Genomic DNA, 21716 nt, shown 5'->3' with positions numbered 1-21716 from the left:
TGCCCCCTGAGCCTCCCCAGTTTCCTTCACTTGGCCCGAATCCGTCGTCGTGACCGCGGGCCCGGCTGTGCCCTGAGAGGAGAGCTTCAGACCGCAGCGCGCGAGGTGTGCCCGGGGCCAACTTCCGCAGTGTGGCTCGGCGCCCGCCCGTCGTTGCCAGTCGTTCTCCATAGTTACCGTGGGTTTAGGGTAAGAATTCGAGGCCCTGTTCCCACGGTGGGTTTCCGCCAAAAAGTCGTTCACCGCGACAGCGTGGCCGCGGTGGCGGGAGGGAAGCGGGGGGCCTGGTGTGCCGCGCTCGGGCCGAGGCCTCGGCCGAGTGGCCTGTGGAGCCCCGGAAATGCGGCGGGGCGGTGGGAGGCGACGCCAGTCCCAGTCGGCAGACGTGGCACAAAACACGGAACAGGAGCTATCTCATTAAAAGACAGACAGACAGGGGCGCCTGGGTGGCGCAGTCGGTTAAGCGTCCGACTTCAGCCAGGTCACGATCTCGCGGTCCGGGAGTTCGAGCCCCGCGTCGGGCTCTGGGCTGATGGCTCGGAGCCTGGAGCCTGTTTCCGATTCTGTGTCTCCCTCTCTCTCTGCCCCTCCCCCATTCATGCTCTGTCTCTCTCTGTCTCAAAAATAAATAAAACGTAAAAAAAAATTTAAAATAAATAAATAAATAAATAAATAAATAAATAAATAAAAAAAGACAGACAGACAGTTGCTTAGAGAGAAGACCTGCCCCCGGAGGGTAGTTACCGGAGGTCCAGACTCGAGAGACCCTGGGCGAGGCCAGAGCAGACGGCGCGCTCCCACCGCCGTCCCGAGCCGGCCTTCGTCCCTCGCACCACGCTGGCCTCTCGGACTCTGCCTTCTTGGTCCTTCCGCCGGTAACGGTAACGGGGGATCCTCCAGACCATCGCGGACTTCATCCTCTCTGTGGCTCCGTCGTCGTCGGCCCAGCCTCCGCAGACCGCACCCTTCGTGGCCCTTCCCCGCGCCCGCCGGTCCGCTGGTGCGGCTGCTCCGCCCCGCTGTCTGCAGCCCGCCCGCCCACCGTCTCCCCGCGGGTTTCCCGGCCCCTCGCTCCGCCGCCGGTGTCGCCAAGCGTCCTCCTCGCGTCCTCCTCCGGCCCGGCTCCCGCCTCCCGCCTCCCGCCTCCCGCCTCGCGCCTCGCGCGCCGCCGTCACGGCCAAACCCTCCCTGGTGAGGCCCGACCGGGAATCAAGGACGCTGGGCACTTGACGCGCATCCCCTCACCTCATTCTCCAGAAAGGAAGAAAACGCTTTGTACAGCTGGGGGAGGTGAAGCTCAAGGAGTAAGGTGCCGGCCCCCGTGCCCGTGGAGGGGCTGGGCTGCGATTCAGACCGGACCGTAGGACTCGGCAACCTGTTCTCTGCTTGTGGTGCCGGGGCCTCCCTCCGACCCCTGTCCCTTCCTTTCTCAGAATCCTGAAGGAGCCACCCCCCTGCCTACCGTAGCACTCGAAGCTCCCCCTCCCTTACTTTTCCAGTCTCCTCTTCTGTCAGAGGGACTGGTGTCCTGTACCACGTGCTTCAGTGCTTCGGATGGAGCCACGTTTTGCTCTCCGTCAAGAGCCACCTTGAAGAGCCGGCTGCTGCTTGCGCAAGGTCTTTCCCGTTCTCTTCACAAGGAACGTTCTCTCTCTACGATTCCCTCTGCTGGATGACAGATTAATTAGCCACCAGGAGACTACGTCACTGCCCGGGGCGGGGGGGGGGGGGATCTGAATGCCAAAGGTGCGGTACCTAATTCCTCACTCCGATATTATGAGTTCGAGCGCTTTCACATTGTAGGCACTTGGAGAGAACAACTGCGGGTCTCCACTTAGGACACCATCAACACCTTTTGATTTTAGTAGCACCACTGCCTTGCAGGTGAAAGACGGAGGCAGAACACTTTATTGATATTTTTTATGTCTCCTTTGGAGCACAAGTTGCCAGCCAGATGACACACAGTTCACTCACCATCCTCGCCCGCAAAGTAATGCCGTGTGTTAGCGTTGGCGGTGCCCTCTGAGCCGTTCTCATCTCCACTTCCCGTAGCCCTCGACCGCAGCTCTTACTTAGCACGGCGTCTACTTGGGGATTAATAGATCTATACACATCTTCTCATGATTCCTCTTTCTGGGGAAGACACAAATGATTACTTCCCCTTGGGAGTAATGTTCTCAGAGGTCATTTAGTTTGCCTTCGCCGTGTTTTTTAAACCGTAAACCATGCCATTTCTTTCTCAGTCTCTTCAGATGGAGGTACCGAGTCCTCTGCCTTAGTGGATGACAACGGCAGCGAGGAGGATTACAGCTATGAAGACATCTGTCAGGCCAACCCCAGATACCTCCAGCCGGGCGGGGAACAGCTGGCCATCAACGAGGTACTGGAATCACACACAACAATGGCGGGTCTTGGAGACCCGGCTCTCAGGGTACACGGTCACTTTAGACTTGGCCCCCTTGATTCTTTCTCGCTAAACCTATTCCCAAACCTAGAACTCTGATATCGTGGCATTTTCAAAGACAACGTATGTGACTAAGTTTTCTAGATAACCAAAGCTCACACGTTGCTCTAAGTCATAAGGGCGGCAGTCATTAGTGTTTGGATAGTGCTGTTCGGAAATGCTCTTCCTTACGTTATCCCAGAAAGATCTCACAGCCGATCGCAGAGGTAGATGTTATAATTACTACCCGTATTTTAATACACACTCAGAGACTAAGAGGCCGCAACACTTGCTAGCAAATGGCAGACCTGAAATTAGCCACGTATTTCTTACTACACATTTGGTGTTCTTTCCACCACTGGGCATCTGCAGCTCCTTTTATGGAACTCTTTCTAGAAGACACCCCTGGCTTTTGGAGTTGTTGACCAGAGTGCATGGAATGTCACTTCTCAATGAGTTAGCGTCTCCATTAGTAATACCGGTTGTTGCTGTAGAAGATGACAGTGTCCCTGGGAGCTGAGAGGACCCACAGCCACCTGCCCCTATGGCCGACTAACTGATGAGCTGTGTCTGTTCCTGGCTTTTTAAATTAGCTGTTAAATATCTGGAGACCACGCTGTGTCCTCTTTAATTGTAGTAGACTATCAAGTTAGATTAAGAGTTTATTCAGACCATGAATGAAGTATGGAGGGTAATCTCTAGGTGAACCTGTGAGTGTCTTACTATAATGTATATGCATAACCATTGGAGGCTTGGTTCTGTGTTATTTAGTTTGCTCAGACACAGACAATTGCTTGGGGGCTGAAAATTCCATAATTCATATTTGTTAGATAACTGATGTACAGATAAGTGAGCCGTTTTAATACTTCCTTGGGAAAAAAAAATAGATATGGGGTTTCCTTTAGGAACATATGAGAGACACCCACCTGATTTTCCCTGATAAGGAAACTCATTTTGTACAACACTCAAGCACTAAGGACTGACCTGGAGCCAGCAGTATGTACAGAGAAGCAGCGGAAGATGTCTGTGTCCCCTCATCTGCCCGCCGCAGTTTGCGCTAAGCACGTGTCCCCATTGCAGCTGATCAGCGATGGCAGTGTGGTCTGCGCAGAGGCCCTATGGGACCACGTGACCATGGACGACCAGGAACTGGGCTTCAAGGCAGGAGATGTCATCCAGGTTCTGGAAGCCTCTAACAAGGACTGGTGGTGGGGCCGGAGTGAAGACAAGGAAGCCTGGTTCCCCGCAAGCTTTGTCAGAGTAAGTGTGGCGCTTTCCCCTTCCCACAGCTGCCTGTGGGGGGCGGCAGAGCTGCGTCCAGCTCAAGCCCGCTCTCTACAGGCTCAGTTCTTTGTCGTGACGTTATTTTACTTATTTTTTAATTTTTTAAATGTTTATTTATTTTTGAGAGTGAGCGAGCGAGCGTGAGTGGGGGAGGGGCAGAGAGAGAGGGAGACAGAATCCGAAGCAGGCTCCAGGCTCCGAGCTGTCAGCACAGAGCCCGGTGTGGGGCCCGAACTCACGGACCACGAACATCATGACCTGAGCTGCAGTCGGACACTTAACTGACTGAGCCACCCAGGCGCCCCTCTTTGTAATCATTTTAATGAAACCTTTCAGAAATTAGATGGGTTGAGGGAAAAATTTCAACCATGGTCAACTAACTGTGGCATTGCTGCCATGGTTTGAGCCGCCGGCCCAGCCGTGGCCCTGCCAAGTACATGAAGACGTAGCCTAGGGCCAGGCTGCCTTCCTAACCAGCCGTGGAGAAGTGGAAACCTGGGGTGGGGGGGACCTTCTGCCTGCTTCTGGCGCCGCCTCCCCCCGAGTCACCTGTCACCTGTGTGTGGCCCGCAGTTGCGTGTCAATCAGGAAGAGCTGTCGGAGAATTCCAGCAGCACCCAGGGTGAGGAGCAGGAGGAGGACGCCGGCAAGAACCGCCACAGACACTTGGAGAGCAAGCACCAGATGAGGACCAATGTCATCCAGGAGATCATGAACACTGAGCGGGTGTACATCAAGCACCTCAAGGACATCTGTGAGGTAAGACCCCGGACCCCGCGGCCTCCCCCAGGTTGTCTGTGGGATATGCCCGTGTGGTTTTCTTCTGTCCCCAGTCCGACACACTTTTCAGTAGCCCTCACTTTTCCTCCCCTGTCTGTCCGTGTGGCCCCTGCACGGACTGCACCCTCATGAAATACTTGTCTGCCTTGTTGAGCATCAGTGGCCCCCTGCTGTAGTCAGCTTTCTTTCCTACACTCTCAGGACTGACATCCTGAGGTTATTCAGAGCGAATGACTTTCTGCCTTTTAATTTTATTTATTTATCTATCTATCTATTTACTTACTTACTTGAGAGAAAGAGAGAGCAAGCAGGGAGAGGGGCACAGAGAATATCTTAAGCAGGCTCTGTGCTCAGCACAGAGCCCAACGCGGGGCTCGATCTCACAACCCTGGGATCGGGACCTGGGCTGAAATCAGAGTAGGACACTCAACCGACTGAGCCACCCAGGCGCCCCCAGAGTGAATGACTTTCAGAGGAGGCAACACCCGTCGGGTGAAACCCACACGATTCCGCAAATGTGCGTCACTATTTACGATCCCACTACATCTAATCGCTGTCTCACAGATTAGGTTCTCAGTCAGTCAGATGCAGACCAAAAAAAAAAAAAAAAAATTGCTTTTATCTAGTGATTTTCAAAGCCATATTCTGCAGTGTCATGGTAACTACTGTGTGATAAATTCTGTGTCTCCCACGATCCTCTGTGTTTTTGTGGATTTTGTGTGAGCTTTACGCTCCACTGGCGTTGGCCCCATCTCGTTCCTGCTGGCCTGGCCCTGAATGCTGAGTGCTGCACTCCCAGTTCAGCTGTGAACATTTAGCACTAAAGACAAACACAAGGGAGACAAGTGCCCAGTGATTGGATTCGCTGGCCAGAGAAAGACAGAGCGATGTTTAGCTTTAACCGTCTGTTCCCTAGAAGTTACGGGAGTTTTTTTAAAGTGCCGTTTTAGGAAAATAAGTCATGTCTTCATAATTGTCGAGCTTTGACTTTGTGCCTTCCTTTGACCTGGATGAATTCCTACAAACGCTCACCGGGCAGGTCCTACTACCCCTCCTATTACAGATGAGGAAACTGAGGCACAGAGAAAGTAAAGTGGTGGGGTTAGGATTTAAATCAGACGGGTCTGCCCTACAGCCTGTATCTTGAACCTTTACATTGTCTTTGTGTTAAAGTTCAGACCAAGCGGGCAGCGGTATGTATTTTATCATGTAGCCCGCTTAGGCTAGGTTATTACATGATGCTGATTTGGGGATAATTATTACACACGTTTATGGCCTTTCCTTCCTTCCACACTAACTTCTACCCAAGCCATGGTACATCTAGGGTGTTGTACATAGAGAATGAGTAGGGCTGTGATCGGGGCAGGCCTCGGATTAAAGATCTGCAGATCTGTGCTCTGTATAGAAAGTAGGAAATGGTGGAATCCTTGGGTAAGATGTCCTTGGCTCTTTGCCATGACAGTGAGCCGGCTGCATGAGCCGTTCAGCAAGCTGTGGCATTCTGTATTTGACAGGTCTTCTCAGCTGTGAAATGAAATTAGGGATGGGAGAATGATTATCTTAAGAGTTTAGAAAAAGTATGACAGTCTCAATGTTTGAGCCCTCGTGTTTGAAACCCTGCAACTTTGCTTTATGAGTATAATCTGAAAACTTTATATAGTTTCTTGCCTCCTAAATCCAACCACATGCACCTGTTGTTCTCTTTTCTTTCAAAAATATTCATAGCACACTGCAGTCGCAGAAGTGTGATTACCCCATCAGGGACCCATAGGGTAAAATAATTTTCTCTAATTAAAATCTACTGCAAGATAATGGCTTTGGGCCCAAAACACTGTATTATTCAAATAATTTCTGTGAATCTCCAAATTAATTTTTAAAAGTTTACTTCTCTGTTTCGCAGGGCTATATCCGACAGTGTCGCAAACACACGGGAATGTTCACTGTTGCGCAACTAGCCACCATTTTTGGAAACATTGAAGATATTTACAAATTCCAAAGAAAGTTCCTGAAAGACCTTGAGAAACAGTACAATAAAGAGGAACCTCATTTAAGTGAAATAGGATCCTGCTTTCTGCAACACGTATGTCACCTGTTACGTCTTATTAATCACAGCCGGTCAAATAATTTTGAAATGTTTCTCCAATCTAGAAAGGAGTCCTTTTTTGTTCTGTTTTGTTTCTTGCTTTGTTTGCTGGATTAATTGCCTATGGAATGGAAATGTCAGTTGTAAATTAAGTTGCTTGGTTTATATGGTTAATCTTTACCTACATACCTCAAGATTTTAGAATCTTCCCACTGTTATGCAGTTTGGAGTTAGGGGGTTGTATTTGGAGTAATTTCTCATAGTCCCTCTCATAGTAACTATTATATGTTAATCACTCTTTTCAGGGTTTTCTTGTGTTAGCTTCTGTACTGCTATGACGTGGTAGGATTGATTATTTTGCCCATTTTCCAGATGCAGAAACTAGCCCAGAGAGCAAGTGACCCAAGGTCACATGTTTTTTTTTTTTTGATGTTTGTTTATTTTTGAAAGAGATAGAAAGCATGAGCAGGGGAGAGGGCAGAGAGAGAGGGAGACACAGAATCCGAAGCGGCTCCCAGCGGTCAGCACAGAGCGCAACGCGGGGCTTGAACTCACAAACCACGAGATCACGACCTGAGCGCAAGTCAGACGCTCGACCGACTGAGCCACCCAGGTGCCCCTCAAGGTCACACGTTAGTAAGGAGCAGGTGTAGGTTCAGACCGAGGTGTGCAGTTCTCAGACCCCTGCGTGGAACGCTGTAAGTACCTCAGAACAGTCTTGTGATGATGGCGTGAGCTTAATAACTGAGGATTCAGTGCCCCTGATTAATACTAACAGATTTCAGAGGAAGGAGACTTTATTCCCAGCCCAAACGGACACAATTATCGTAACAATAATAGCAGTGACAAAGCCAGCTCCTCAGGTAGCACTTGCTGGGTACTGACCCCAGTGGCTGTACAGAGGCAGCAGAACGGAAGCTGGTCCTCGGGTAGGTTGATTTTAAGTGGCTGAAGATAATGCCGTGGTGGCCACGCAGTGGGGAGCATCCGCCCCACGAGTGCACTGGGTCTGTTTGGGACTTGGTGAAAGGCCTGTTTGGCCAGAGCAGAAGGTTCCAAGAGAGAAGCTTCAGAGGTCGGTGAAGGTCAGGCTGCAGGGGGCAGGGCCTGATGAAGGCGAAGCCTCTGGGCGCGGCCTTGCCGGGAGAACGGGAGAAGCCACACAAGGGACGAGGTGGTACTGGGGAGGGGTGACTGCAGTGGGCGTGTGGAAAGACAGACACGTGGGCGTGGGGATTTCTGAGAACCAGCTGATGGAACTGGTCTTGGGGCGTCAGAACTGCCTGCAGGGCGTTGAGTGTCCAAGAATTAACAGGCGGGTGGGGAAAACCTTCTAGACTTCTGGGACACGGGAGTTGAGGCGTGTCGTGCTGGGCACAGACAAGTAGGAACTGCGGGGTGGGACACCACACAGCCGTGGGCAGGGCGGACGACCGCGAGCGGGCAGCCTGGCCGCAGTGGCTGCGCAGGGGGCTGTTCGGAGGTGGGGTGCGGAGGCCCTGGGAGTGTGGAAGCAGGGGCAAGCCCTCGAGCACGGATGGGGGACTGAGAGGGTGCCGCTCTGGGATCCGGGAGAGAAGCGCCGGCGTCCTGAGACCTTGGTGGCAAGCGGCCTCCAAGGGAGAAGTCCGGGAGAAAGGAAGGGAGCCGGGGGGCTCACGTGTGTGGGGACCAGGCGGTGGGGCGTTAGGGGGAGGACGTGCTGTGGGGGGAGCGGGTGGTGGCTTTGAATCCCCCCCTTGTGGTCACGGTCACAAGCCTGTGTGTCAGTGAAAGTAAAGAGGACGAGGGGGAGACAGACAGGACTTGGGAACAGCGCCTGCCTTTTCCTTGGAGCAGAGCTGGGGCGGAGATGACGGTGGCAGTGGGTGCCGCTCCCCTGCGGAAGCCCCGGGCCACCGTGAGACACCCCGTCAGGGTTCGACGAGGGGGGCTTCGAGTGGGGCCAGGGCACCGAGTCCTAGAGCAGCACCCCCCCCCCCCGGGCCCCCTGCTCTGTAAGCGGCCCCTGCCTGCAGAGAAGACGCGGGCTTGCTGCATGAGAACAGGGCAGAATCGGGGTGCTCTCCGGGACGCCCCCTCGGACGGGGCCGCGCCCATCGCCAGCCCATAGCCTGACGCGGCTGTGCTTCCCCTTCCCAGCAAGAGGGCTTTGCCATCTACTCCGAGTACTGTAACAACCACCCGGGCGCCTGCGCGGAGCTGTCCCGCCTGATGAAGCAGGGCCGCTACCGACACTTCTTCGAAGCCTGCCGCCTGCTGCAGCAGATGATCGACATCGCCATCGACGGGTTCCTGCTGACGCCGGTGCAGAAGATCTGCAAGTACCCTCTGCAGCTGGCCGAGTTGCTCAAGTACACCACGCAGGAGCACAGGTGAGGGGCAGGTGCCTCTGGGGGACGCGCACCGGGGCCTGCGCACCCCGCCCCCAGGGGGGCGGGCACTCGGGGCTTCGCGGAGTGGCGGTGACGGGCTGGCTCACGCGTCCTCTTGGCGCTCTCGCTGAGCGTTGGGGAAGAAGCTGTCATGTCGCTTTGAACGTTCAAGATTACTCTGAAGTCTGAACTAGGGTCATCGAAGAGGCTCCGGAATATCTGTTCCTAGAGATACTCAACATTTAAGAATAATTCTTAAACTGTGTCATGAGCACACGGGGGTTTGTGTTGTCTGTTGGTCCTTATAGATGACGTATATCCTACAAATGCTCTTTTGTAGCTACTCAGTAGTTAATAAATAAAGACCTACACCGGCATAACTTCAGTTTCAGAAACAGTCTGCTTCCCGTCCCATAGCAACTCACCCCCAGAGCGCTATCATGTACTGCAAGGAGAAGTTACCTTACGGAAGGGTGAGGACTACCAGAGTTTAAACCCTGAAAGAGTGGGGAATCTCGAGGGGACAGGGTAGTGTGTAGGGTCAGGTTGGAGAAGCATCTCCCCGAGGTCCCGTCTGGCTCTAAGCCCTTTCTTGCCCAGCCTGGGTGCTCACTCCGTCTCCATGATCCGTTCCACCCCCGTACACCTTGCGCTTTGGAGCACGGGACTTCTCATCATGGTCACCCGAATGCTCCATTTCCTTGTCCCTAAGTTTGTCCCTAAGTTCTTCTGGGGGAGCTATTAAGTTGCTACTTAACAGCAACTCACTGTTTTCCTGCATGTACAGAATAACACATAACCGTGCTGTGATTATTTGTGAGATCTCACCCACTGGGTGTTGGAATGGGCATGCCGTTCTGTGCCACTCCCCAAGATGTGCAGGACCCAGCTGTGCGTGGTGCCTTTAAGTGGCACCGGTTGGGTTATTGCTGTGTTTTCACCAGGCCACAACCGGAATGCCAGCTGGATACCAAGGTTTTGGGATAAAGCTTGCTATTTTAGGTAAGACTCAAACCTCATTCCTGACATCCATGTCACTGGTACAAAGCTTTCAGTGTACCTACCTGTAGCCCTTGAAAGGATGATCTGGAAAGGCTCTAGGATGCAGAGAGGGGGACAGGATTGTACCCAGAGGAAATCTGCCTTGCCAAACCACACAGTGCTGGCTTTTCACAGCTAACGGCTGCCCGGAGAGCAATCACATTCTCCCCGGCAGTGCCTGGCCCTGCAGGGTGTGCAGGATGGAGCCATCTTTTGTCCTGTCTGTTGCCGGACTCCTGTGGAGACATGGGGCTTGCAGAAGGAATCTTTTTACAATTAGATTGGAAGGTGGAAAGAGAAAAAGAGCTGGGTTGCCAAACAATAGACCCTATAGACATGGATGTTAAAGAATTAAGACTAAAGGAATAAGAGAAAGGCATTCATTGAAAGAGAGAAGAGAGAAGAGAGCTATATATATTTCTATTTCTATTTCTATTTCTGTTTCTGTTTCTATTTCTATTTCTGATGGGAAAATCAGAAAACTTGAGTGGAAGCAAAATAGCAAAGTTAGGAGAGCCACACATTTAAAGAAAATGTTCAAGAATGAAAACACACCATGCTGAGGAACCAGAGAAAATAGATAAGAGTAAAAAGAGACATCTTGACAGACATGGGCAAGCAGATTGGCACGTTCTCAGGTGGGAAGTGTATGTCCGGAAGTCTGTACATCATCCTTCAACAGTTGGTTTTTCTCTTCTAAGGGCATTTCTCACTGTGAGGCATTTGTGTATTTTGGCTACTACCCTCCCCCCCCCAAATCCTTTTAAAGGAAATGACAGAAAGCCCATTTCCCTGTCTTCATTCAATAAAACAAAACAATTAAAAAAAACCAAAATATTGCATTCTGCCTCTTTCCTAGGATTGACAGAAAATCTTGTAGGGAAAAATATACAATAATTTTGTGCACTCTTCTTCATTGCCTGAGGCCTGGGGTGAGTGGTGGCTCCCATTATCTTGGCAGCCCCCTTGTATCTGTTTGGGTCTTCCATTGTGCCCCGCTTCTGAGTGTGAACGGGCCTGTTTAAAGACAGCGAGGTCTGCCTTGTGGGGGAGTGCCCAGGGACTTCCCAGGAGTGGAGTTTAATTGTGTTTGCTAAATAAACAAGAGTCTGCTTCCAAGGCTTTCTTGTCCTGACTGTGCAGGAGGATCTGAATTCGGTGCAGCTGAGATCCAAAGGCTCCGTCTATCCCGTGAGACACAGGAACGTGCCAGAAAGTGAAGAATTCAGCTCATTAGCTGGATGATTGGTTTACATGTCCCCAAATTATTAATGCCGAGCAAACTGGAATGTAAAACTTCCCAATACTAGACGTGCCCTGCCCGAGTCTGTGTGTAGAGTATAGCTGTAATTTATTTTTCCAGTACCTCCGGTTTTAGAAACCTGGGGAACAGGAGCCTGTTCCAGGGAATATTTAGTTTGATCTGACTGCAGGATACGGAAGCACCAGAAATGAAGGTCGTTCGGTGAGGCGAATACGGTGTTAGCGTTTACATGACACCACGTCCAGCTTCTGTGGCTCATGTCCCCTTTGTGTCCTTTCCTGAATCTCATCACAGATGAGGCTCAGAGCGGATAATTAGTCTCGAGAATGGTTACTGATTGTTAAAGTACTTTATATAGCAAAACTGGCCGTAAGAGAACCAAAGCAATAATAAAGACTTTCCTTTCTTTATTGATGAAAATAATCTATTGTCACTGTGACTAAAACTTATTTCTTGTGGCATTCACTTTCATTCATTGCGATTTCTGGGAAATGAATGAAAACATTCTTACTCCAAAGAATTCTGGATTGCATTCGGTCAGCTCCCTTAACCTATGGAGACTGTGGTCTATTCATAGAGGAAAAAGAAAAAGGGAACAATGGCCGTTCTTTAGATGCCACGTCGTCTAGACTGTTGGTAGACAAATCAGGGATGGGGGGCATGACTTTGTCAGTCTGCCTTTGCAGGTTTCAGGTTATATGGCTAAAATGAACCTCCTGCTTTACAGTGATTACAACAATATAAAGGCAGCCTACGAAGCCATGAAGAACGTAGCCTGTTTGATCAACGAGCACAAGCGCAGGCTGGAAAGCATAGACAAGATAGCACGGTGGCAGGTGTCCATCGTGGGCTGGGAGGTAAGTGCGAACCCCTTCCCGCGCCTGCTACGCCGCCCGACACTGTCACCCCCTCCCTCACTCTGCTCTAGTTTGATGCCATACTTGAGCATCCTGTGATCGACTCTTCGTATTCTTGGCCTTAATGGTGTCTGCGTTTTGAGGCACGTGCTTGACCTTAACAGTCAGCTACTTGACGCCTCACCTGCACCAAGAGATCAACTCTGAAGAGTGTCTGTAATTCATTTATCGTTTACGCTGTCTCTCCTGCTAGGAAGTACGCTCCATGAAAGCAAACGGAGAACCCTTAAAATACACAATATAGTGTGGGAGGAGTACGGACTCCGGACTCACACTGCGTGCGTCTGAACTGGTCTGATCTGGGCAGGATCAGTATTTTCATCCATAAGGTGGGGTTGAAAACACTACCTGCCTCACAGGGCTGTTGTGAGGATCGTCTAAGACGGTGGTAAACGCAGTCCTTGGCACACCCTGTAAGAATGGTCTAGCGTGCGTATTTATTTATAAACACAACAACCACAGCAGCGTCTGGCACTGCTCTAAGCCGTTTTTATATGCGAACTCGTTTCATCCTCTCAGTGACCCTATGAGGTAGGGACTGCTGTGGCCTCCACTGAACTGATAGGGAACGGAAACACGCAGGGGTAGGGAGCTGGCCCAAGGCCACACAGCCAGAGAGTGGCAGACCCGGATTCCAATCTAGTCAGGCAGCCTGGCTTCAGAGCGAGTGCTGGTGACCGCTAGACCCTATGGCAGTCATTAAGAACGATCAGCTGGTGCTGTTCCGATTGTGTTTAGACCAAGTGAGATTCGTCCTACATCAAATTGATTGGTCAGAACACACTGTCCCGAAGGATTAAGAAAGTTTGGATGGAGAAGTTAGGTTTTTAACTAAAGTAGGTGATGGCCGTGAACGTTGGAAAGAGATACTTCTATTTCAGGGGCCGTAGAGACTTGTGGAGCTTGGATGGGCCCCCAGACATCACTGTGTTTAACTCTCTTACTTTGTAAGTGCAGAATCTGGGGCACAGAATTGCTATAGGCAAGTAAGTGGAACTGTTTTGGAGTCAAGATTTTCTGCCTCCACAAAATGTTGTGTGTGACCGGGACTGAAGGAGAATAAAAATCTTAGAGACCAAAGGCCGGTGTCATACCCAATACCATAAAGGTACATTGGGTTAGACCCAACCTAATACTGTAAAGGTGTATTTTTCCTTGTGTTCTTGGACTGTGGCATTGAGGGGATAATTTACTGTCAGAAGTTCACCCATCTCTGGTTGGCAGTTGGCCACGTGGCCTTTTGTTTCCAAGATCCGAAGCTAGTTTTTATTCTGGGAGCCGCTGTGTATACCAGACGGGAAAGCCCGAGCCCCAGGGTCGATAGCACAGAGCTCCCACCCGTAGGAAGCCTCTGTGGTGCCCTTCTTCTCCCAGGAGCCGCCATTTCAGACGGGGTTTGCCGCCGGGAATACACCTCACAACACAGAGACGCCGTAACATTTCCCGCTGAGTAGGAGGTAAAGAAAGGAAATTTCACACACAGGGAGACGAACGGCCCGAGATTCACGTGGCCTCTTGAGCCCCGCTGACCCGCGGACGGGTCTCCTGTGACTGGAAGGTCCGAGAACAGATCGCGTCAGGACCTCCTCCTGTCTCCGTGACGCGTGAAGGAATCGGGATGGGGAGACCGTGAACTGTGTTTTCCTCCCTCCAGGGGCTGGATATCCTCGAGCGGAGCTCGGAACTGATCCACTCCGGGGAGCTGACCCAGGTCAGCAGGCACGGCAAGAGCCAGCAGCGGACGTTCTTCCTGTTTGACCACCAGCTGGTGTCGTGCAAGAAGGACCTGCTGCGCAGGGACGTGCTCTACTACCGAGGCCGCACGGACATGGACGAGGTGCGGCTTGTGGACCTGGAGGACGGGCGGGACAAGGACTGGAACCTCAGCGTGAAGAACGCCTTCAAGCTCGTCAGCAAAACCACCGACGAGGTTCACCTGTTCTGTGCCAAGAAGCAGGAAGACAAGGCGAGGTGGCTGCAGGCCTGCGGCGACGAGAGGAGGCGCGTGCGGGAGGACCGCGAGATGGGTGAGCGGCGCCTCTGCCCTCCCGCCCCAGCCGCGTCCCCCCCCAGCCCAGCGGTCAGCTCTTCCCCGCCCCCCGCCCCCCCCCCCCCCCGGGTCAAGTAGCCCCCTTGCAGAAAAGAAGCGGGATCTGCAAATCCCGAATACGGTCGGCCCCACGCACAGTCAGAAGCCCGCGTGTTAACTCTTGACGACTGATAGCCTGCTGCTGACCGCAGAGCCTTACGGCTACCGTAGTCGATTAACACACGTACGGAGGTTGTGCCGTTTAATCCCAAGATGTGGATACTGTTGCTATACCCATTACTATAGGTGAGGAAATTGAGGCTCAAGGCCCTTGCCCACTCTTCTAGCGTGACCACTTAGCATTTAAAGCCAGCTCGGTGTCACCCCGAGACTGGGCCACACTCTGGTGACTGTCATCCAGGCCATGAGAAATACCGGATGATCCTCGAGGCCGCCTCTTCAGGTGTACCTTTAAAGCACTTTAAATTTACCTTGCTGCCCTAGTCCATTCAGACCCAAGACCTTGGCCCACCTGTTTCCCCATCTCTCTCGTGCATGAAGCTGAGGACCGTGCACCCTGTCCTACGGTTCAGGCACTGCTTCCTCCTGTCGCCCTTACCGTCCCAGGGTCTGCTCGCCTCCAGGTACTGATTAGCCCTAAAGGCCGGAAACTGTCAGGCCCGGTCTGTAAGCCCAAGGTGCAGGGCCTTCCGAGCACATTAGGGTTTTGAGCACCAACTGTCGGATAGATGTCAGGATGCCACAGGGACCGGGGGCCTTAAAGGTGAGGTGGAGTGAGGATATTCATCTCTGCAGCCCACGTAAGCCCAGACCGTAAAGGCTACGTAGTGCAGGACAGAAAAGCCACCCACTGCCGCGACGAAAGCTAGAGTGGAAACCTGGGCCTACCCCCGCCCTGTCCGTGTTCTACGGATCCGTGTTGTACCGATCCTAGGCTTCGCTATGGATCTGAATCTCACCCACAGGAGGGTGTGTGGGATCCTACGTTAGGGCAGGAAGGGGTTTAGGAGTCAGTCTGGCTCACTCACCATCAAGCAGGAATCTCCTCAAACGCTGAACCTCAACCCCTAGTGACACCTGTAGCACTCATTACTCGCAGGGGACCCCTTCCGCTAAGTGGACGACCCCCTTTTACCAAGAGGAAAGCTGCTTCCCAGCAGCTGCCGTATGTCGGTGCCACTTTTGACCGGGGTCTCACTGGAGTAAGACTCCTCACTCTGTCATGCCGAGGACTCCTCAAATATTTGCAAAGATCCCAACTTTACCTGCCATGTAAGGTCATCTAGTGTAGGCCCTGACATCATTTGTAAGTTGGAATATTGCAGTTTCCCCTCAGATAGAACCAATATTGCAGGGGGCATCCTAAACACGTCTCAACTCTGTCCCTTGACAGAAAGAAAGACGAGCCTTGATTTTATACCTTTCTCTAGTACACTGCTTCCCTTGTGGCTGGTCCTCAGAAGACGTGAATGAATGAGTGAATGAATGAATGAATGAATGGGGCACTCTGGGAGTCTCTGGACTGGGTGAATGTGGAATGAACGAGGGTGGCCCCGGGTCCTCGCCAGGCATGTTATGTTAGTCCAGTGCCTGTCACCTCATGTGTGGAGAGATCGGGGAGGTCCGCCATAAGGCAGGCTGGGCATGGAGGGCCGGAGTGGGGCAGAAGGCCCGTGCGGGTCCAGGAGCAGCAGAAGCCAGTGTGTGGCACCTGAGGGAGGGGTCAGGACCTGTCAGACGTCAGCTCGGTCAGGGAGCCACGGCCCAGGGAGCAGCCGGGAGCTGAGTGTGACGGCGGAGGCTGAGCCCTGATTTCCTTCTGCTGGGTGTAGAGCTGCCTCCTGGAAGAAGCTTTCTTGCCGGCCTAGGAGCCAGCCTGACAGACTTGGCCCTCCTCCGTCCCTGGCCTTTGCTCCCTCTCCACGTCCTGCGTGCAGGGGCCTGCTGTTCCCCCCACCTCACCCACTCCGTGCAGACAGCGAACTTTACAGGGGAAGTTCAAGGCCCGTGCTCTCGACAGTTGGGGTACAAAATCCAGTTCCCATTACGCAGATGTTCAAGGTGGAATCGCTCACTCGGCTTTCACAGCAGGTGGGCCAGTCGACCCTGGGACTCCTTCCATTTGCCCTCTCCTCCTAGGGCCTCACCCTTTATGGTTGTGATTTGGGTGACCCTACGTGGACGTGCGTCTGGGTCTGCACAAGTGGTCTGTGTGTCGTTATTAACAGCACCCCATGTCACCCTTTAACATGTCCTTGTAGGGAGCAGGTTATCCGAGTGTCCGTCCTGGGGACAGTCCTTGCTACTTCTCCATTTGTAAGCTTTTCAGTGTCCCTTGGTTCCTCAAGGAATGAGGTTTTTTGCTCCAGGTTATGGTTCTGGTTTTACTCTGCAGTGGTTTCGCTTGTTTTGAATGTGTATCATGTCTGTTTCTAAATCCAGGAATGGAAATTTCAGAAAATCAAAAGAAACTCGCCATGCTAAATGCTCAAAAGGCAGGACACGGGAAGTCAAAGGGTAAGTTTTGAAGGACGCTTCGTCTCCCCATCTCCTTCGTGGGAATCGGTATCGGAACTCAGATCAAGGCGAGCGCCGCGGTGGTTAGCCCGCTGACGACCAGCCTTCAGTGAGGGGGAGGCGTACAGGTGATGGTACGGGTCTGTCAATCTGCATTTGCTTTTGAGTGTGAGTGTGTTTCAGTATTTGCCTACATTTGAATATGAGCCTGTAAGATGTGTTCTGAATCGGTACCAAGAGCTTCTAGACCTCCGTCCTGAGGAGGTGCCGGCATTCTTCCCCAGGCCCGGCCAGTTCGCCAGTCTGAGGCAAGCCAACAGCTCCTGCGTGGTCTGGGCACGGCCGGAGGCAGTCTCCGGCCCCAAACTGCTCGTCAGTGCAGGCTGCATTCGAGTTTAGAGAAGAAAAATGGGCCTAAAAGTGTAGGATGTGAAGAGACGAGTTAGGAAGGCACGCCAGCCTGTTTCGAGCAGGGCCCCCCTACCCTGCACATGCTGTGAAATTAGCAGTGCTCAGGTCACGCCCCGGGGGTCCCGATGTGCAAACAAAGATTTATTTTTACAGTGCGTGTGATACACATGATCTCGTCCAACAGGAATGAAATAATAAGGATTTTTATTCCAAAAATATTTGTCATGTTCTTAGAAACTTTTATTCAGGTCAACTTTTCTAAGAACGACATGTCCTATGAATAGTGTCCCATTCAGTATGTTTGTAACTGAAAATGGGAAAACAAGACCCAGTTGAGCCCAGGGCGGGCCAGGGGACTGGAAGATTTCATTACCAAAACAGCACTTAACCTTGCCATTGTCCTGCTGCTCCCCCCCCTCAAATGCAGACACCCCCCCCCCCCCACCTCCCACTGACTTACAAATACCTTGAAGGCAGAAACACCTATTGTTTGTGAGCCTCTTCACTTGAGTGGCCGGTGACTAGTAAATATCACCTGTTAGAATCTGTTAGTTGCTGTCTTTCAGCAGCTGGGCACCCGGGCACCCCCGAAAGGAAGGCACCTCTTATGTGGGAAGGCCAAGAGAGCCTCCTGGGCACCCGGGCACCCCGAAAGGAAGGCACCTCTTATGTGGGAAGGCCAGGAGAGCCTCCTGCCAGTCCAGACCAGGGCAAGGATGCCTTCTGCCCTGAGTCCTGGCTCCTTCGGGAACCCACGCTATTTCCTCCTGCCACGCTGACTTTCACAGTTAGCTTGTGATCTCGTAGCTAATTTTAATAAGCCTTTTTCATTACCTCTGTGCAGATTGAAAACCCCTATCCCAATAAGACACTTTCGATTTAGCAATTCAGTTCGGGGTCCCTGTTCTAAGCACATTCCTTCTATTAGCTCACTTAGCTGTCATAGCAACCAGGAGGTGCTGTTATCCCCACTACAGATTTAGGGAGTGGGGGTGCAGAGAAATCAAATAATTTCCCAAATAATTATCCTGAATAGTCATAGCCAGTAAGCGGCAGAGTAGGATTTGGGCCAGGGCAGGCTGGGCCGCAGGCTCTCGGAGCATTTCACTGCTTCTCATCGCGAGCAGCCCTGATCCTGCCACTCCTGCCGCGTGAGCGCAGGTGATGGTCACAACCTCTCTGGGTTTCAGGTCCCCTCCCCAGAGGGTTTTTGTGACGCCACCTAATCCGTGGCTGCGCACGCAGTGTCTGCACATAAGCAGCGTCGTGATGGCTCTTAGATGCCCTCTGGGTGCACGTGGATTAAGAATCAGCTGAGAATTCGAGTGTTGGTGCTGTTTTTCCTTTTCGGCCGACGAGTGACGCTGGGTCCCTGTTCCGTCCCCCTCCCCCCTCGGGTTAGGCTACAGCGTGTGCCCGGTGGCCCTGCCGCACCAGAGCTTGCACCCGCTTCACCAGCGCCACGTGACCGTGCCCACCAGCGTCCCCCAGCAGCAGGTGTTTGCCCTGGCAGAACCCAAGAGAAAGCCCTCGCTCTTCTGGCACACGTTCAACAGACTCACCCCTTTCAAGAAGTGAAAACGGAAGGCCGCGCCTCTGCTGAGGTGTCCGCAAAGAGGAGAACCAGTTTTGTTTCTCGCGTGCTGACCCCGGTGCTGAGAACTTGTTTCGGGGGATCCGTGGGGAACAGAAGGGCGCGGACGCACCTCAGCGCTCAGAGGCCCGGCTCCCCCCTGGGAGGGAGGCGAAGGTCGTGAGGCGCGGCCCCGATGTCCACGAGACCCCTCCGTGATCCGTGCCGAGCCGGCCGGGCCCTGGGAACCAGCGACGACCTCAGGGAAGCCGAGCGGTGACCCCAGCGGGCATCGCCGTGACGGGCACGCACAGTGCTGCCCTTCCTGAGGACGGACCGGATCGCACTGTCACCGTTGCACGTGGGTTCCAGGGGGACGGTAGCGATGGGCTTGGTGCGAAGGTGTCTCGCCAGCACCGGTAAGCTCTGCCTCTCTTCCAGTGTTAGGGGACTTCCCGCCCAGCGCACGTGGCCATCGTGTCCCCTGGTGTCCTCTGCATTGTTGCCAAATAGCGCAGGCTGCCTCTTGCCAGATGCGTCCCCCACAGGCTGGAGGGTCGAGCGCCCTGAATCCCTCTCGCGGAGGGCAGTCGGGGTCACTGAAGCCTCCTGAAGCTGCCGCTGCTTACGGGAGAGAGTGCCGCGTCCCGCCGCGGGCTGGTGTCATCCTCGCCCCCCCCCCCCCCCCCCCGCGGGCAGCCTCCTGCCGGAGCGCGGCGGAAGTCACACGCACTCACACGCTGTGACCTAACAGACTAATCGGACGCACCTGTTTGCGATATGAAACCCCACCTGCTTTAATTTTACGATAAATTAAATAACGCACCTGCAGCCGTTGCAAGGCCGAGGTTTTCCCGCCAGTTGTCGGGGCGTCCCCACCAATCCTGTGACGGCGACCCGAACGGTCCGCCGAGAAAGCACGCGGTTCCCAGCAGCCCCCCTCGGGACCCGAAGCCGAAGCCGACTTCTCCTGCATAAACTCCACACCCAGCGGGGCCAGCCCCGGCCTTACTGTGCTGTCAGGATGTCAGGAGGCTTCCGGAGATCCGTTCGGTAAGAATGAACGAAGAGTACACGTCGCCCCAGACACGGCCGTCCTCTGTCCCGGGGGCCACGTGGGCCGAGGCCTGTCGGTCGCAATCTCCTGGTCTTCGCCCGCGTTGTAAACCCGGATGGAAAGAACTCGGACGCGCGTCTCCAGAAGACGGGCTTCGCAAGGGCCACGCCGTTGAAACGCACCCGGGGCGCCGGACCGGGCAGCGCGGGAGACGCCCGTGGCTTCCGTCTGAGAAGCCCTTGCCGTGTGCTCCCCGGCGGCCGTGCTGGACGGGAAACCCGGAGCGCCGCAGCCAGAGGGGGTGGCCGTGCCTCCGAGGGCCCGGCCCCCTCCTTTCTCCCCCACCTCCCCTCCACCCAGGGCCGGCCCCAGAGGCGGTGACGTCACGCGTCCAGAAGACGAGACCCTGGACGTGGAGCGGGCCTCGGAGCGCCATCTGGAAGTCGGGCCCGTCGCGACCCCGCTGCGCCGCGTCGAGGTGCTCGCCCGCCCGCGTGTCGTGTCGCCGCGAGCCGGTACTGCCCTGCGGCCGGCCGCCCGGGGCTGCTGCCGGGGCCCTTAACGCCCCGGCTCCGCTCCCGGGAGGACGGCGGCGTCCGAGAGGGGGCTGCTTGAGAGGGGGCTGCTCGGGAGGCGCCGTGGCTCTGCGGCCGGGCGAGTGCGCGCGTGCGCAGTTCCGGGTCTGAGGGGAACGCCCCCTTTTAGTTGCGTTTATGTAACTGACCCTTCTGCTAACAGAACGCAACGGTAGATTTCGAAAACCACGCTTAACGCGCTTTTTGTGGGCCCCTTAGTAATAGCCGTAGGAGTCTCTGTGCTAAACGGAGTCGTTAGTCTATACGACAGTTTTGGACAGTTGTTTTTTTTTTTTTTTAATCTAAGAATATTGCTTTAGGGAAGAAAAGAGAAACGTTTGCTTGTGTCACATTTTCGATGAGGATTGAATTCAACCGAAGAGCCACTTCAGGGCTCCCATTTACTGATACTAATGCGCAGTGAGGAGGGGCTTAAATTCTGTGACCACGGTTGATTTCCCCGCCCGGCCCCAGCTTCTGGGTGCCACCTGTCCCTCCGTGGATTCTCTAGCAGAAGAAGGAAGCTCGGACCCCAGGGCCTTCACGAGGCTGCCCCGTGAACTTGGGACAGTGTGGAGAGTCACACGATCAAATCTCCACCCTGAGTGGATACTGCCTGAAATCTTAGGCGATTTTGAAAACTGAGACTTTTTTTTTTTTAAGGTAGAATGCCTTTGACGTCTTTAAATCTGTTTGTCTAGCTTGAGTTCTTTTTTTTTTTTTTCTTACCAAACGCCTGAGTTCTATAAAGAATACGTGGCTCAAGTATTCTAATCGTAGGTTTTTGCCAAACTTTCCTCCTTAATTTAAGTCACGTGTTCCTCTTGGGAAGAAAAAGAGAAGCCAAGAGCCTCCTGTGTGGATTCTGTGTGTTTGGGAGTCTTGCTTTTCCCTGTTTGTCTCATTTTAACCCCCCCTTGCATACTCTGGATGCCCCCCCAGCTCCCCCCCACACACACTCACACACAACCACAAAGATGGCACAACACTTGACAGATTTCACTTATTCTACTATTTATATTTCAGAATTTGCCAACTCTTTTGGAAGATCACTCAAATGACCGTGAGTCAAAAGCAGCCTTCTCAGTTTTAATCCTACCAAAAACGCACAACCACCTTGCAGTAAATCGTAAACCATCATAAAATGGGACATTTGAAAATCCTAGAGAAACACCATTCTGTATCTTTGGCCCACAGATAAGAAAAAGGATGACAGCAATGTGCTAGAGCTTTCGCGGGGTCCCTTCTTCATAGTGTGATTTTCAGTAGATCTCTTTTCCCCGGTAGATCTGAGGTTGTTGTTGAAAACATTTCACCCCCGGGCTCCATGCTGTTTCTGAATATTG

General features: G+C 53.2%; 1 protein-coding gene across 4 annotated transcripts in view; it reads left to right on the top strand.

The window, feature by feature from the left end:
- The window catches only part of SPATA13 (spermatogenesis associated 13), a 148029-nt gene extending 128006 nt beyond the window's left edge, over nt 1-20023 (top strand). For all 4 annotated transcript variants that reach the window (XM_043575223.1, XM_043575231.1, XM_043575238.1 and 1 more), the window contains 9 exons: nt 2244-2380; nt 3524-3703; nt 4301-4486; nt 6408-6587; nt 8733-8965; nt 11998-12127; nt 13842-14214; nt 16680-16754; nt 18568-20023. In XM_043575223.1, coding sequence (XP_043431158.1) covers nt 2244-2380; nt 3524-3703; nt 4301-4486; nt 6408-6587; nt 8733-8965; nt 11998-12127; nt 13842-14214; nt 16680-16754; nt 18568-18743 — 1670 coding nt within the window. In that variant the 3' untranslated portion in view covers nt 18744-20023. The remainder of the gene's footprint in view (nt 1-2243; nt 2381-3523; nt 3704-4300; nt 4487-6407; nt 6588-8732; nt 8966-11997; nt 12128-13841; nt 14215-16679; nt 16755-18567) is intronic.
- The last annotated feature ends 1693 nt before the right edge of the window (nt 20024-21716 follow it).

This window comes from Prionailurus bengalensis, chromosome A1 (genome assembly GCF_016509475.1).
Source record: "Prionailurus bengalensis isolate Pbe53 chromosome A1, Fcat_Pben_1.1_paternal_pri, whole genome shotgun sequence".
NCBI classification, from domain to species: domain Eukaryota; kingdom Metazoa; phylum Chordata; class Mammalia; order Carnivora; family Felidae; genus Prionailurus; species Prionailurus bengalensis.
This window is presented reverse-complemented; position numbering and strand designations above follow the sequence as displayed.